This window comes from Tachyglossus aculeatus, chromosome 2 (genome assembly GCF_015852505.1).
Source record: "Tachyglossus aculeatus isolate mTacAcu1 chromosome 2, mTacAcu1.pri, whole genome shotgun sequence".
NCBI lineage: Eukaryota > Metazoa > Chordata > Mammalia > Monotremata > Tachyglossidae > Tachyglossus > Tachyglossus aculeatus.
The window spans coordinates 24895104-24907289 of NC_052067.1; the positions used below are offsets into that span (position 1 = coordinate 24895104).

The 12186-nt window shown below is 44.3% G+C and overlaps 1 protein-coding gene across 5 annotated transcripts in view; it reads right to left on the reverse strand.

Annotated features, from left to right (window-relative positions):
* Positions 1-12186, reverse strand: part of RBMS3 (RNA binding motif single stranded interacting protein 3) — a 1223284-nt gene that overhangs the window by 760265 nt on the left and 450833 nt on the right. For all 5 annotated transcript variants that reach the window (XM_038740837.1, XM_038740835.1, XM_038740836.1 and 2 more), the window contains one exon: positions 6835-7008. In XM_038740837.1, coding sequence (XP_038596765.1) covers positions 6835-6960 — 126 coding nt within the window. In that variant the 5' untranslated portion in view covers positions 6961-7008. The remainder of the gene's footprint in view (positions 1-6834; positions 7009-12186) is intronic.

Sequence of the window (12186 nt, forward strand, 5' to 3'; positions counted from 1 at the left end):
AGGGAGGGCTGAGTGGATAGACCATGGGCTTGGAAGTTAGAAGGACCTGGGTTCTAATTCCTGCTCTGCCACATGTCTGGGCAAGTCACAACTTCTCTGTTACCTCAGTCACCTCATCTGTAAAATGGGGATTAAGACTGTGAGTTCCATGTGGGACACGGACGGTGTCCAACTGAATGAGTTTGTATCTACCTCAATGTTTAGTACAGTGCCCGGAACCTAGTAAGTGCTTAACAAATACCATTTAAAAAAAGGAAGAAGGGGGTGCGACAGGCCAGAGCAGCAGCAGCAACAACAGTCCAGGCTTTTCCGTGTAGGAGGACTCAGTATAGAGCCTTAGTCATTTATGGAAGACAGGGAGAAGATAGGGGACTATTAACACGCCGTGAGATTTTTCCTGCATGTTGATGAAGAATGTACATTTCATGCCCTTTCACCCTCACTGGTTTGGATTAAAGGTAGGGAGAAGCCCATTCTGAATTAGCTAAATGCCTGATACCTGGGTCATGCTTTATGACTGTATTGTGAATCTCCTGTGCATAGGTGTGCCACTGCCCATATTTGCACATCTCTGTGTATGTGGTAAGTTTAGACTTACTTTCCAAGGAGCTGACCTCTCTCCCCCTTCTAGACTGTGAGCCCACTGTTGGGTAGGGACCGTCTCTATATGTTGCCAACTTGTACTTCCCAAGCACTTAGTACAGTGCTCTGCACACAGTAGGTGCTCAATAAATATGATTGATTGACCTTGTCCTTCTTTCTCTGGTGGCTTAAGTCTTTCAAGGGCAGATGACAACTCAAAAGGAACTCTGTGTTTCTCTCCCCTGCTGACCCCCTAATACAGTCTGGCTTCTGCCACCTTCGGTTCACCCCAAGGTCACCACTGAGCTCCAACTTCCCAAATCTTACGGGCTGTGATCTTGAGCATTTCTGGGCGTGTCACCCCCCCCCCCCCACCAATAATCTCCAGTGGTTGCCTATCAGTCACTTGATACAAATATCAAGCAAAAACTCCCTACTATTGGCTTCAAAGCTCTCCATTACCTTGCCCTCCCTTACCTCACCTCCCTTCTCTCCTTCTACATCCCAGTTCACACACTCCGCTCCTCTGCCGCTAACCTCTTCACTGTGCCTCATTCTCACCTGTCCCGCCGTCAACCCCGGGCCCATGTCCTACCTCTGGCCTGGAATGCCCTCCCTCCTCACAGCCACCAAACTTGCACACTTCCACCCTTCAAAGCCCTACTGAAAGCCCACCTACTCTAGGAGGCCTTTCCAGACTGAGCCCCTCTTTTCCTCTGCTCTTCCTCCCCTCCCCATCACCCCTATTCCCTCCCTCTGCTCTACCCACCTCCTCATCCCAGAGCACTTGTGTATATATGCACATATTTATTATTCTTTTTATTTTATTAATGATGTGTATATAGCTATAATTCCATTTATTTATATCAATGCTATTGATGCCTGTCTACTTGTTTTGTTGTCTGTCTCACCAATTCTAGACTGTGAGCCCGTCGTTGGGTAGAGATTGTCTCTGTTGCTGAATTGTACTTTCCAAGTGCATAGTACAGTGCTCTGCACACAGTAAGCACTCAATAAACACAATTGAATGAATGAATGAATCTTTGTAGACACTGTGGATAACTCACCTCTCCTCGAAATCCTACCCAACCTTAGTTTTGAAGCCAAGGTTGGTTTTAAGAACACAGTTGCCTCCTGCTACTTCTCTCACTTTGCCTGAGTTTTCCTCAGTCTCCTTCAGGGGCTTTTTGTTTTAATTTTTTTTTATTCAACACTTACTATAAGCCAAGCACTATACTACGTGCTGAGGTAGGTACAAATAATCAGGTGGACACAGTCCCTGTCCTATGAAGAGCTCACAATCTTAATCCCTATTTTACAGCGGTAATAGGCACAGAGAAGTTAAGTGACTTGCCCAAGGTCACACAGCAGACAAGTGGCAGAATGGGGATTAGAACCCAGATCCTCTGACTCCCGGGCCAATGCTCTTTCCACTAGATCACACTGTCCCTCTTCAGCTTCCCACCGCCACCAAACTGTAGGAACCAAAACAAGCTTCATGCTGAGTCCCCCACTCTTTAAACGTCACACTCTCCATCTTGGCTTCCACTCCCACAGCTTCGGCTATCACCTCTTTGTGGACAATTCCCAAATATATCATGCTAGTTTCCGTTTCTCTCCTCTCCCTTAATCTTGTATTTCCTCTCACCTCCAGGACACAGCCACTTGGATGTTCTGCCAACACCTTAAGCTCAATAAGTCTAAAATTAAACCCCTATTCTTCCTTCACAAGTCCACTCCTCCACCTACCTAACTTTGCCAAAATAGGTGAAAACCCCATTATCCCGCTGGACTGCGAAGTGGGAGGGAGAGAGGAGGAAAGGAAGGATAAAAGAGGGGGTGGGAGGGAAGGGTGGTGAGATAAAGATAAAGAAGCAGCATGGCTCAGTGGAAAGAGCACGAGCTTTGGAGTCAGAGTTCATGGGTTCAAATCCCGGCTCTGCCAATTGTCAGCTGTGTGACTTTGGGCAAGTCACTTCACTTCTCTGTGCCTCAGTTACCTCATCTGTAAAATGGGGGTTAAGACTGTGAGACCCCCGCGGGACAACCTGATCACCTTGTAACCTCCCCAGCGCTTAGAACAGTGCTTTGCACATAGTAAGCGCTTAATAAATGCCATTATTATTATTATTAAAAGGAGGAGAGTAATTACTGTACTAAGCGCTTAGTACAGTGCTCTGCACACAGTAAGTGCTCAATAAATACGATTGATTGATTGATTGAGAGGAGATAGAAAGAATGGGAGGAAGCAGGAGGAAAAGGCACTCACAGGTCAAATATCTTCTCTTGCACTGCACTGTGTTTCGCCTTCTCAGTGGACTTCCAGTTTGGGTACAGTAGAACCCTTTCCCATCTGCCTCTAAATTCTGGGAGCAGAAACCACTGTGTCCCCTCACCCTGACTCGATCTGTGCAGGCGGCCCAGGGGACACACCAGCGAAGGACGCTTTCCGGACCTCTGCTACGTTGTGGGGCATGAACCCAGGAGATCCCCGGGCGGGGCTGAAGCAGGCAGACTCCTCCCAGGGCTCTGGAGGCGGAGTGAGAGGAATCGTTCATAACCAGCCCTAAAGCCAATGAGGAGAGAAGTGGTGATGGTGGCAATGTCCTCCTCTTCCTGCAGGCAGTGGGCAAGAGGTAAAAGTGCAATCTTGGATCCACTTCTGGTCCCAGTAATAATACTAATAACTGTGGTATTTGTTAAGCACTTACTATGTGCCAGATACTGTGCTAAACGCTGGAGTGGAAACAAGCAAATGGGCTTGGATACTGTCCCCGTCCCACACTGGGGGGGGTCACAGTCCTATCCCCCATTTTAAAGATGAAGTAACTGATGCTGCCAATATATGTTGCCAATATATGTTGCCAATTTGTACTTCCCAAGCACTTAGTACAGTGCTCTGCACATAGTAAGCGCTCAATAAATACGATTGATGATGATGATGATGATGATGATGTGACTCGCTCAACAGATAAGTGGTAGGGGCAGAATTAGAACCCAGGTCCTTCTAACTCCCAGCTCCATACTCTACCCATTAGGCCATGCTACTTCTGCAAGGGCAGCAAGGGCTGAAAGGGTTGGCTATGGTTGTCTGTCCTGTCCAAAAACTTGGGGGACAAAACTCATGGCTTCTCCCCTCAATGCCAACTCCTTAGTGGCCGTTCTGCTCCCACACAGAGGCAGTGCCTATACTGGAGCAGACGTACAGGAAGATTAGGACACCAGGAGACAAAGAATCATCATTATTCATTATGCACAGAGTGAAATAGTTGAAGTCTCAACCACAGGTCTTCCCAGTTAAACTATCCCACCTGAATGGGATTTCACTTTCAATGGGCCAATTTCAAATGTCATAAATGTACAGGGCCAAATGAGGATAACCTAACTACGTTTACTTCGGTTACCCCAGAGAGAGTTTTGACTTGCTGAATGAAATGTCAAGTCAAATGTAGCTGGGAATTCAGATATTTGAATGAAGGCCTGAGCTTCTTGGGGCTTTTGTTGAAAGAAATGATGTCAGGAAAGTTGTCTTAATGGGTCCCCTGCCCTATAAAATATTTGGTTGATGGGACCGAAGTTCATAGTAAAGGACATTTTGTTAAATCTGAAATTTGAACTTCATAAGACCCAATCAGATTTTGGAAGGTTAAAAAGGGGAAACGAAATGTGATGGAAGGCATGGAGATGTCAACTAAGGTTTTTAAATAATTTGATCTTTACAAAGTATTATCAAACAAAAAAGCAGGGAGGGACACAGAGGAAGGAAAGACCATGGGACTGGAAGGTCAGAGACTCTGGTATTTGCCCCAGATCTGCCATACGATTGCTGTGTGACCCTGGGCAAGCCACTTGCAGCCTCTATACTTCAGTAGCTTCATCTGTAAAATGGGGTAAAATACTTGCTTGCCCTCTCTCAGATTGTGAGCCTTGTTCAAGACAGGGACTGTGTTTGGTCTGATTATATTATATCAACTCACAATCTCTGACACAGAGTAAATTCACCCCCTCCTCCCCAGATTAGACTTTGAGCCCCCAAACCTCCTACTTGGCCAAATCTTGCCCTTGTCCTGTTGGACTCTAACTTCTTGCTCAAGTTGTCTGCAGTGCTTGGAACTCCTTTCCCCTGCAAATCTGTCATACCTCAGACCTCCCCATCCTAACCCTAATCCTTCCCCAACTAATTACCAGCAACCTGCATCTAAACAGCCCTTCAGCCACCTCACATGCTCCTTTATTTATCATGCCCAAACTCAACACTCATATGTAGTTGTACCATGTGCATGTGTATACACACACACGATACATATATCATGCATATATGTCCAGTCAAATAAACATTCAATTTTATTTGTTCTACTGCAGCTGCTTATTCATTCAATCATATTTATTCAGTGCTTACTGTGTGCAGAGCACTGTACTAGGCGCTTGGGAAGTACAAATCGACAACATATAGAGAAGGTCCCTACCCAACCACGGGCTCACAGTCTAGAAGGGGGAATGAAAATGTCTATGATTATTTCCTCCATTTTAGCGAAAGCTCCTTGTGAGCAGGGAATTTGTACTTCTGTTGCATTTCCAGAGCCCGTAATACAGAGCTCTGTACTCAAAAGATTAATAACTACATCACAGATACTTAACAATACCATTAAAAAAACATATAGTGATAATGTAACATGTCTGATCACTCTCAAAATGGCTTCCAACATTTTGTTTCCCCTTTCCACTCCTCCACTTAACTCCAACCGGGCCTGAAAATGAATGACCAAGGCAAATGATGATTAGAGCCTTCCTGGAGATTTAAAACATCCAAGAGTGGCTAGACATTTTGTAATCCTCTTGATAGTTGGTTAGAAATGATGACTGTGCATCTTGCCTTTATCTTTCCAAAAGGCTTTTTGTCTAAAATGCTTACTTGGTAACATGAAACAAAATGTCTTGCTCTTCCTGGCATATTCTTGGTGGGGGGGAACACTTTGATATCTGCTAAAACGTCAATCTGTGCATTCTAATAGAACAGCTTAGGAGGTGCTGATAGTGAACAATGGATGTCAGCCATCTTTCACAGAGAAAAATGAGCATTGGGGTGACTTAACAGGAGAGACATCGACTAAATGACTTTACCCTCTGATTCATGTGCCCTGTAAATACAGGAAAGTCACCGACTGTTCTTCATCCATATATAGGAAATGGGTTTAAACTGCCCTAGGAGAGATTTAGGTGAGGCATAGGAATTCCGGACAAAAAGGATTTTTGACACTCGAATAAGTTTCTAATTCCTTCGCTGGGCATCTCAGAGCTACTTTAAAGTAATCCTTCAGCTTTTCAGGTTTAAATACGTTCATGTCCAGGAGGAGGGGAATAGATAAACCGGCCACAAGTTCCCTTTAAGGACCAGGCTCTTCGATCCTTTGATAATAGGATACTGCAGAGCTAGACACGTATTTGGCACTAATATTTCTGTAGCGGTCCCTGATCTCAAATTTGCAGATCAGGAGAATCTTGGCTATGAGAGGAAGATGCTGGCATGAGAAAATTCTGTTGCTCTCTGTCCAACGACCTCTCATAACTCATCCTCGGAGAATCAGTGGGGCCTGGGCAATGTACTCACATTTGCAGCTGTGAACAAATGCCTTCCTAGTCACCCTCCACCATGACCCTTTCACAGCTGTCAAAAGGGAACGTTCAGGAGCACACTTTATATCTTTTTTCTTCCCCTTTTAGCCACCTGCTACTCAGACTACAAAGGACTGCAGTTAACCTCAGGCTGGTGGATGGTGCATTCGTTATTGACGATGCATAAATAAATATTAGGAGAGGCTAGTGTGATGACACAGCACAGCTAGGCATCACTCATTCCTCTCGCCGCCGATCCGTAACCTCCTTCCTCCCGAGTCCGAAGTGATCGGCTTACCCCCGAAAAACTGGGTTAGACTAGGGAAGGGGGAAAGCACAGACTATCTGTTCTTTCCCCCACAACCGAACCCCACTGTGCCCTCTCTCAAATGATTCCAATGCCAAACCACAGTCAAAAAATAAACACAACCCAAAGTCATTTCATTTCACAGCTCAAGGCATCGTCACTTTGCCCCAGAGGGAGCAAGAAAGACAGTCGGCAGCCTTTTTGCATTTCGGAGAGGGAATACGTTGGCACAACCCAGACGGAGTGCTCAGATTCCAGGAGGAGGCTTTCCCTCGACAGGAGGACTCATGAATAACAGGATCATTGCTACAAAAAGCAGGTTAATTACTTACGGCAGGGTGTCCAGCACAGTAGGTATAGCTGGCATGGGACTGGTAATGCAAACTTGCTCTTGGAAAGGTGTACGTATTCCAAGCAGGTTGGTTGCTGTTCCACTGAGAGCTAAAGCCAGGGCTCATGGTCACTCTTGATTTACTGTTTTGGTACGTTCTCACTGTGGAGCTGGACTATCGAGAAGAAAGAAATGCAATGTAAAAATAGCTTTGGGCTTTACACAATCCAGCTATATTTAGCAACACACATTTACATGCTTCTATCACTGCACGGTATTCTGCTAACAAAGGGATATTTCCAGGACATTTCCCGGGAGCATGAAAGACTGGTCCTACCAGGATAAAAGCACATCCTCACTGTTGGAATTTAGCCTGGATTGCAAAGCACAAGGACTCACTGAAATTGATGTTATGAGAACAGTTGCATCAGATTGGGATGTTTAGCTCTAGCCTCTGTGAGTAGGATATATGCTTTAAGAGATTTGGTTCAAGGTGGTGTTTCAATTACAGAATTATTGTTACTTCACGGCATTCAATCCTGGAAATGCAGGGCTGTTTTCATTTGAATGTAATCACCCAGAAAGAGTCCCCACTCCTTCAAATCCATCATGCCACAGCTCTCCTCCTAGTCAAAGCCCTCCAGAAAACCCATGTCCTCCGGGAGGCAATCCCCAGTTAATTCCCGATGCCCCAGGGTGTATCATCCCAATAACAAAAAAAAATACGTAAAATCAACATATTGATTGGCTTTTGGGATATATTGATTTATGTGCTTCATTTATTTCAATTTTCTACACACCAATCTTTATCTCCATTTTTCATCCAGCTTCCGTTGAATGAACGGAATTTAGATCTGGCTGCCTCTCCCGCTTGTCTGGAAGCCCTGTAAGAGCAGGGACTATGTCTCTGGCATTTATTGTATTCTCCAAAACACACATTGTAGGACTTTGGACAAAAAGCCCACCCAAATACCACTGAATACAATAATGAAGGTGCTCTGTTCCAGAAAGACCTTCAAATTTCACAAGTCTATTTCTATTCTACCCAAAGATGACCAAAAATCTGAAGGCGCCTCAGACAGAAAATTCTCTATTCAGGCTTGCCCAATATGAGCATGGGGTTTGAGGTCCAATTTTATTCAGCCTCAATTTAGTACGGCAGGGCTGAGAACCACAGGTCAACACCAAGTTGCCACGTTATCATTTCAATCAGAGGCAGTGAGGACCACTGCAAAAGACATGAGGTTGAGAGCCATGGGGCCTGGGCCTGGGGTGTGCCTCGGGGAAAATTCAGACATCATGCAGGGATTGTCTTTATTTGTTGCTGAATTGTACTTCCTAAGTTCTTAGTACAGTGCTCTGCACACAGTAAGCGCTCAATAAATGATTGAAGGAATGAGCATCTCTATGCATCAAATTCCTCTTCCATATAAAACGAGATGACTGTCATTGAAAACATTTTGAACATATAAGAGCACTATGCAAAGTCAACACATATCTCTTGATTGTTATATCACACTCTCCCAAGCGAACAGTGCTCTGCACACAGTAAGTGCTCACTAAATACAACCGACTGACTGATGGGGCTCAGGAGCCCAGGTGATTTCCAGCTGTACCCAGATGTTTAGGTGACTCTGTGCTACATCCGTTATTGAATCCCCAAATTTGCCTCAACTTTAGGGCAGTCTTGAGGATCCCTAGGATGGCAGGGGGATGGACTAATACATCCCAGGGTTGGTAGAATCCTAAACACTATCTGCTAATTAGACATTTGGGCTGAAATCAAAATTCAAGGTTCACGTTTAGAGCTGGAACTAGAGACATAGATAAAAAACCACTCCTTTTAGTATAGCACAATCCTCACTTACATAAAGGACGATGATTAACGTTAGATGCCCCATGCAGATTTGGGCTCAAAATCCAATTTTCTACAGGAAAATTACTGTCAATAAATGTGCCAGGCTGTTGTAAACATGGTCATTGTACAATTCTGAGCACGTGCCTTTTAAAATGGGGCTAAAAATGGCAAGTGATCTTAAAGTTCATGGGGTAGAGGTGATCTAAAACTGGCAACCACACATACCCCAAATATAATAACAAGTGCAAAATTCTAAGCTACCTTTGGTAAGGGACAGGAATAATACAAATAATCAAAATGCACAGACACTCAAAACATTCAAGTGAAATGTCTTTCACATCAAAAACCCCTATTTTTTTCCTGAATAATAATTTCCTCAGAGTAAGCATATTGACTCCAATCATCTGGGTGTTTTTTCACCACCATATACTCTTTTCTCAGTCCAAGATCCGCTCAATCTTTTTGTCGAGGCCAGAATTCCTGCTGCTAACAAAAGGAAAGGCCCTTTTTACTTTTTCCCCCTGTAGTTTTAAGACTTCACTCTTCTTTGAGGGCTTCAGCTCTCAAAACACATACATCATCTTGGCAAAGATCAAAGGACAAGGCCAAATGTTATGTCCAGATACTTTTATAGCAATTCAGATGGGAAGGGTGCAAGATATTACCAGTTCCAGCCTGGGGAACGTACGTCAATCCTTTTAAAATATTTTCCTAAATATGCATATGAGTACCTACTTCGTATTTCTCAACATAGGTTCCATTCTGTAAGCGAAGGGCAGTTTTTGAGTCTATCATGTACAGAGTTCTACACTCCACTCTGGTGGTTATACAGGAAGAAAGTACAGCTCCCATTTTTTTTTATGGTATTCATTATGCACTTACTCTGTTCCAGGCACTTTTCTAACCCCTGAGGTAGATACAAGGTAATGAGGTTGAATAATAATAATAGTGTTGGTATTTATTAAGCACTTACTATATGCAAAGCACAGAGTCCATGTCCCGCATTGCGTTCACAGTCTTAATCCCCATTTTACAGATGAGGTAGCTGAGGCACAGAGAAGTGACCTGCCCAAGGTCACAGCAGACAGGTGTCAGAGCCGGAATTAGAACCCAGGTCCTTCTGACTCCAGGCCCTCTCTCAAACCACTAGGAAATGTTGTTTCTCATACCCTCAAGAATCAATCAATCAGTGGTATGTACTGCGTGTTTATTGTGTGCAGAGCACTGGGCTAAGCGCTTGGGAGAGTACAACAGAATTGGTAGACAGGTTCCCTTTATGGTCTAGAGGGAGAGACGGATATTAATCTACATATAAATTACAGATCCGTACCTTGGTGCTCTGGGGCTGAGTTTCAGCTGAATACCAAGTGCCCAAGAAGTTTAAAGTGAATTGGAGGAAAGAGATGGAAAAATCCATACGTATCCATGCAGAAATACACATCAAATCAAATTACCTGCACTGTAAACAATAAACATATCAAATGTGTTTGTCTAACGGGAGGCAGTGTGGGCTGAATGAAAGACCCAGGGACAGGGAAACAGAATACCTGGGCTCTAAACTCAGCTCTGAACTACTCTGTCATTTAACTGCTGTGGTCCTCAGGTTATTCATCCCTAAAATGGGAATAAGCTACCTGCTACCCATGTCGGACAGAATTTGAGTCTGATTGGATCATATTGTATCTACCCCTGCCTCGTCACCAGGAGCGGGGTTGAAACAGCCAAATGAAGGTGAATGGTTGCTCAGTCTAACGCATCGGGGTGGCAGGGGAGGGGTGTTTCTGATCGGAGAACCTCCTGCAGCCCCTTGGGTGGGGGGGTTCGGCAAGGATCGGGAAAAAAAGTTGGCTAATGGAGACAACAAAAATTGCTGCGGCTCCCAAGACAACTGCCTGCTGGATTAAGGAGCGACAGCAGGGCGTCAGCTTTTGGCTGCAGTCCCTTTGGCCGTAAATGGAGCCTGCACTTCATCATCAATCATATTTATTGAGCGCTTACTGTGTGCAGAGCACTGTACTAAGCGCTTGGGAAGTACAAATTGGCAACATATAGAGACAGTCCCTACCCAACATACTACAACAAAACCAAACATACTACAAAATAAAATAGAATAGATATGTACAAGTAAAATAAATAAATAGAGTAATAAATATGTACAAACATATATACCTATATACAGGTGCTGGGGGGAAGGGAAGGAGGTAAGATGGAGGTGCTTCAGAGAAAATGTCAGCCCACCTACTCACCCAGTGGGGAGGCAGCATGGTTTAGTGGATTGAGCATGGACCTGGTAACCAAAAGGATCTGGGTTTTAATCCTACCTCCACCATTTGTCTGCTGTGCGACTTTGGGCAAGTCGCTTCACTTCTCTGTGACTGTTCCCTCATCTGTAAAATGGGGATTAAGAATGTGAGCCCATGTGGGTCAGGGACTGTGTCCAACTTGATTAGCTTGTATCTATGCCAGCGCTTAGAACAGTGTTTGATGATGATGATGGCACTTATTAAGCGCTTACTATGTGCAAAGCATTGTTCAAAGCGCTGGGGAGGTTACAAGGTGATCAGGTTGTCGCACAGGGGGCACACAGTCTTCATCCCCATTTTACGGATGAGGTAACTGAGGCACAGAGAAGTTAAGTGACTTGCCCAAAGTCACACAGCTAATTGGCGGAGCCAGGATTTGAACCCATGACCTCTGACTCCAAAGCCCGGGCTCTTTCCACTGAGCCACGCTGCTTCTTATTATGTTTGGCACATAGTAAGTGCTTCACAAGTACCACAATTATAATAATTATATGACTAGCAGGCATAGGAAACTGCAACTGGCACTTCACAAAACTAGCTGTAATTCATTGTTTTGTGTCGCTTCTTGACCCCAAAGTCTTTGTGCCTGGACATCCGAGTTCCCACAGGGAAACTCCATTGTCACTGTTATCAACAGAATGCCTGGCACATACTAACTGCTTAATACTTGCCATAGTAGTTATAAAAACCCATAGCCTAAGTAACAAAATATACATTTTTCCCCCCTCTTACTCTCCCCCTTCCTGCCTCTTTCCCTCCAAACTTGCCACTAAACAAATAGGCAGAGAGTAGGGTTAGGGCCATGACTACTGACTTGCCCATTTGCAATGCCATCTTCCAACTTTTCAGCAGTTAAATTATATATTTGAAGGAATTTGACACTCCATTAGGTATGAAGAGTTTATTCTGTGTTTATCATACAAAAAGGATACAGAGAACTTTTTGGTTAACAAACTCATGTCAACATGAAGTTCAAAGAGAGGCTAAATGACTTCCTGTGTGTGTTTATTTCCTGTACTGCCGATTAGGAAGTCCAAAAAGAACAGTTTCCACCCATCGGCTCTCAGCAACTCAATAGATTTTTCAAAGTACCCTCCCCACCCCCTACCCTAAGTAAAGGATTCCCGTGGTGTGATTTCTAAAGATTTAACTTACAACTAACCGAACACAGAGGCTGAATGAACACTAAAAC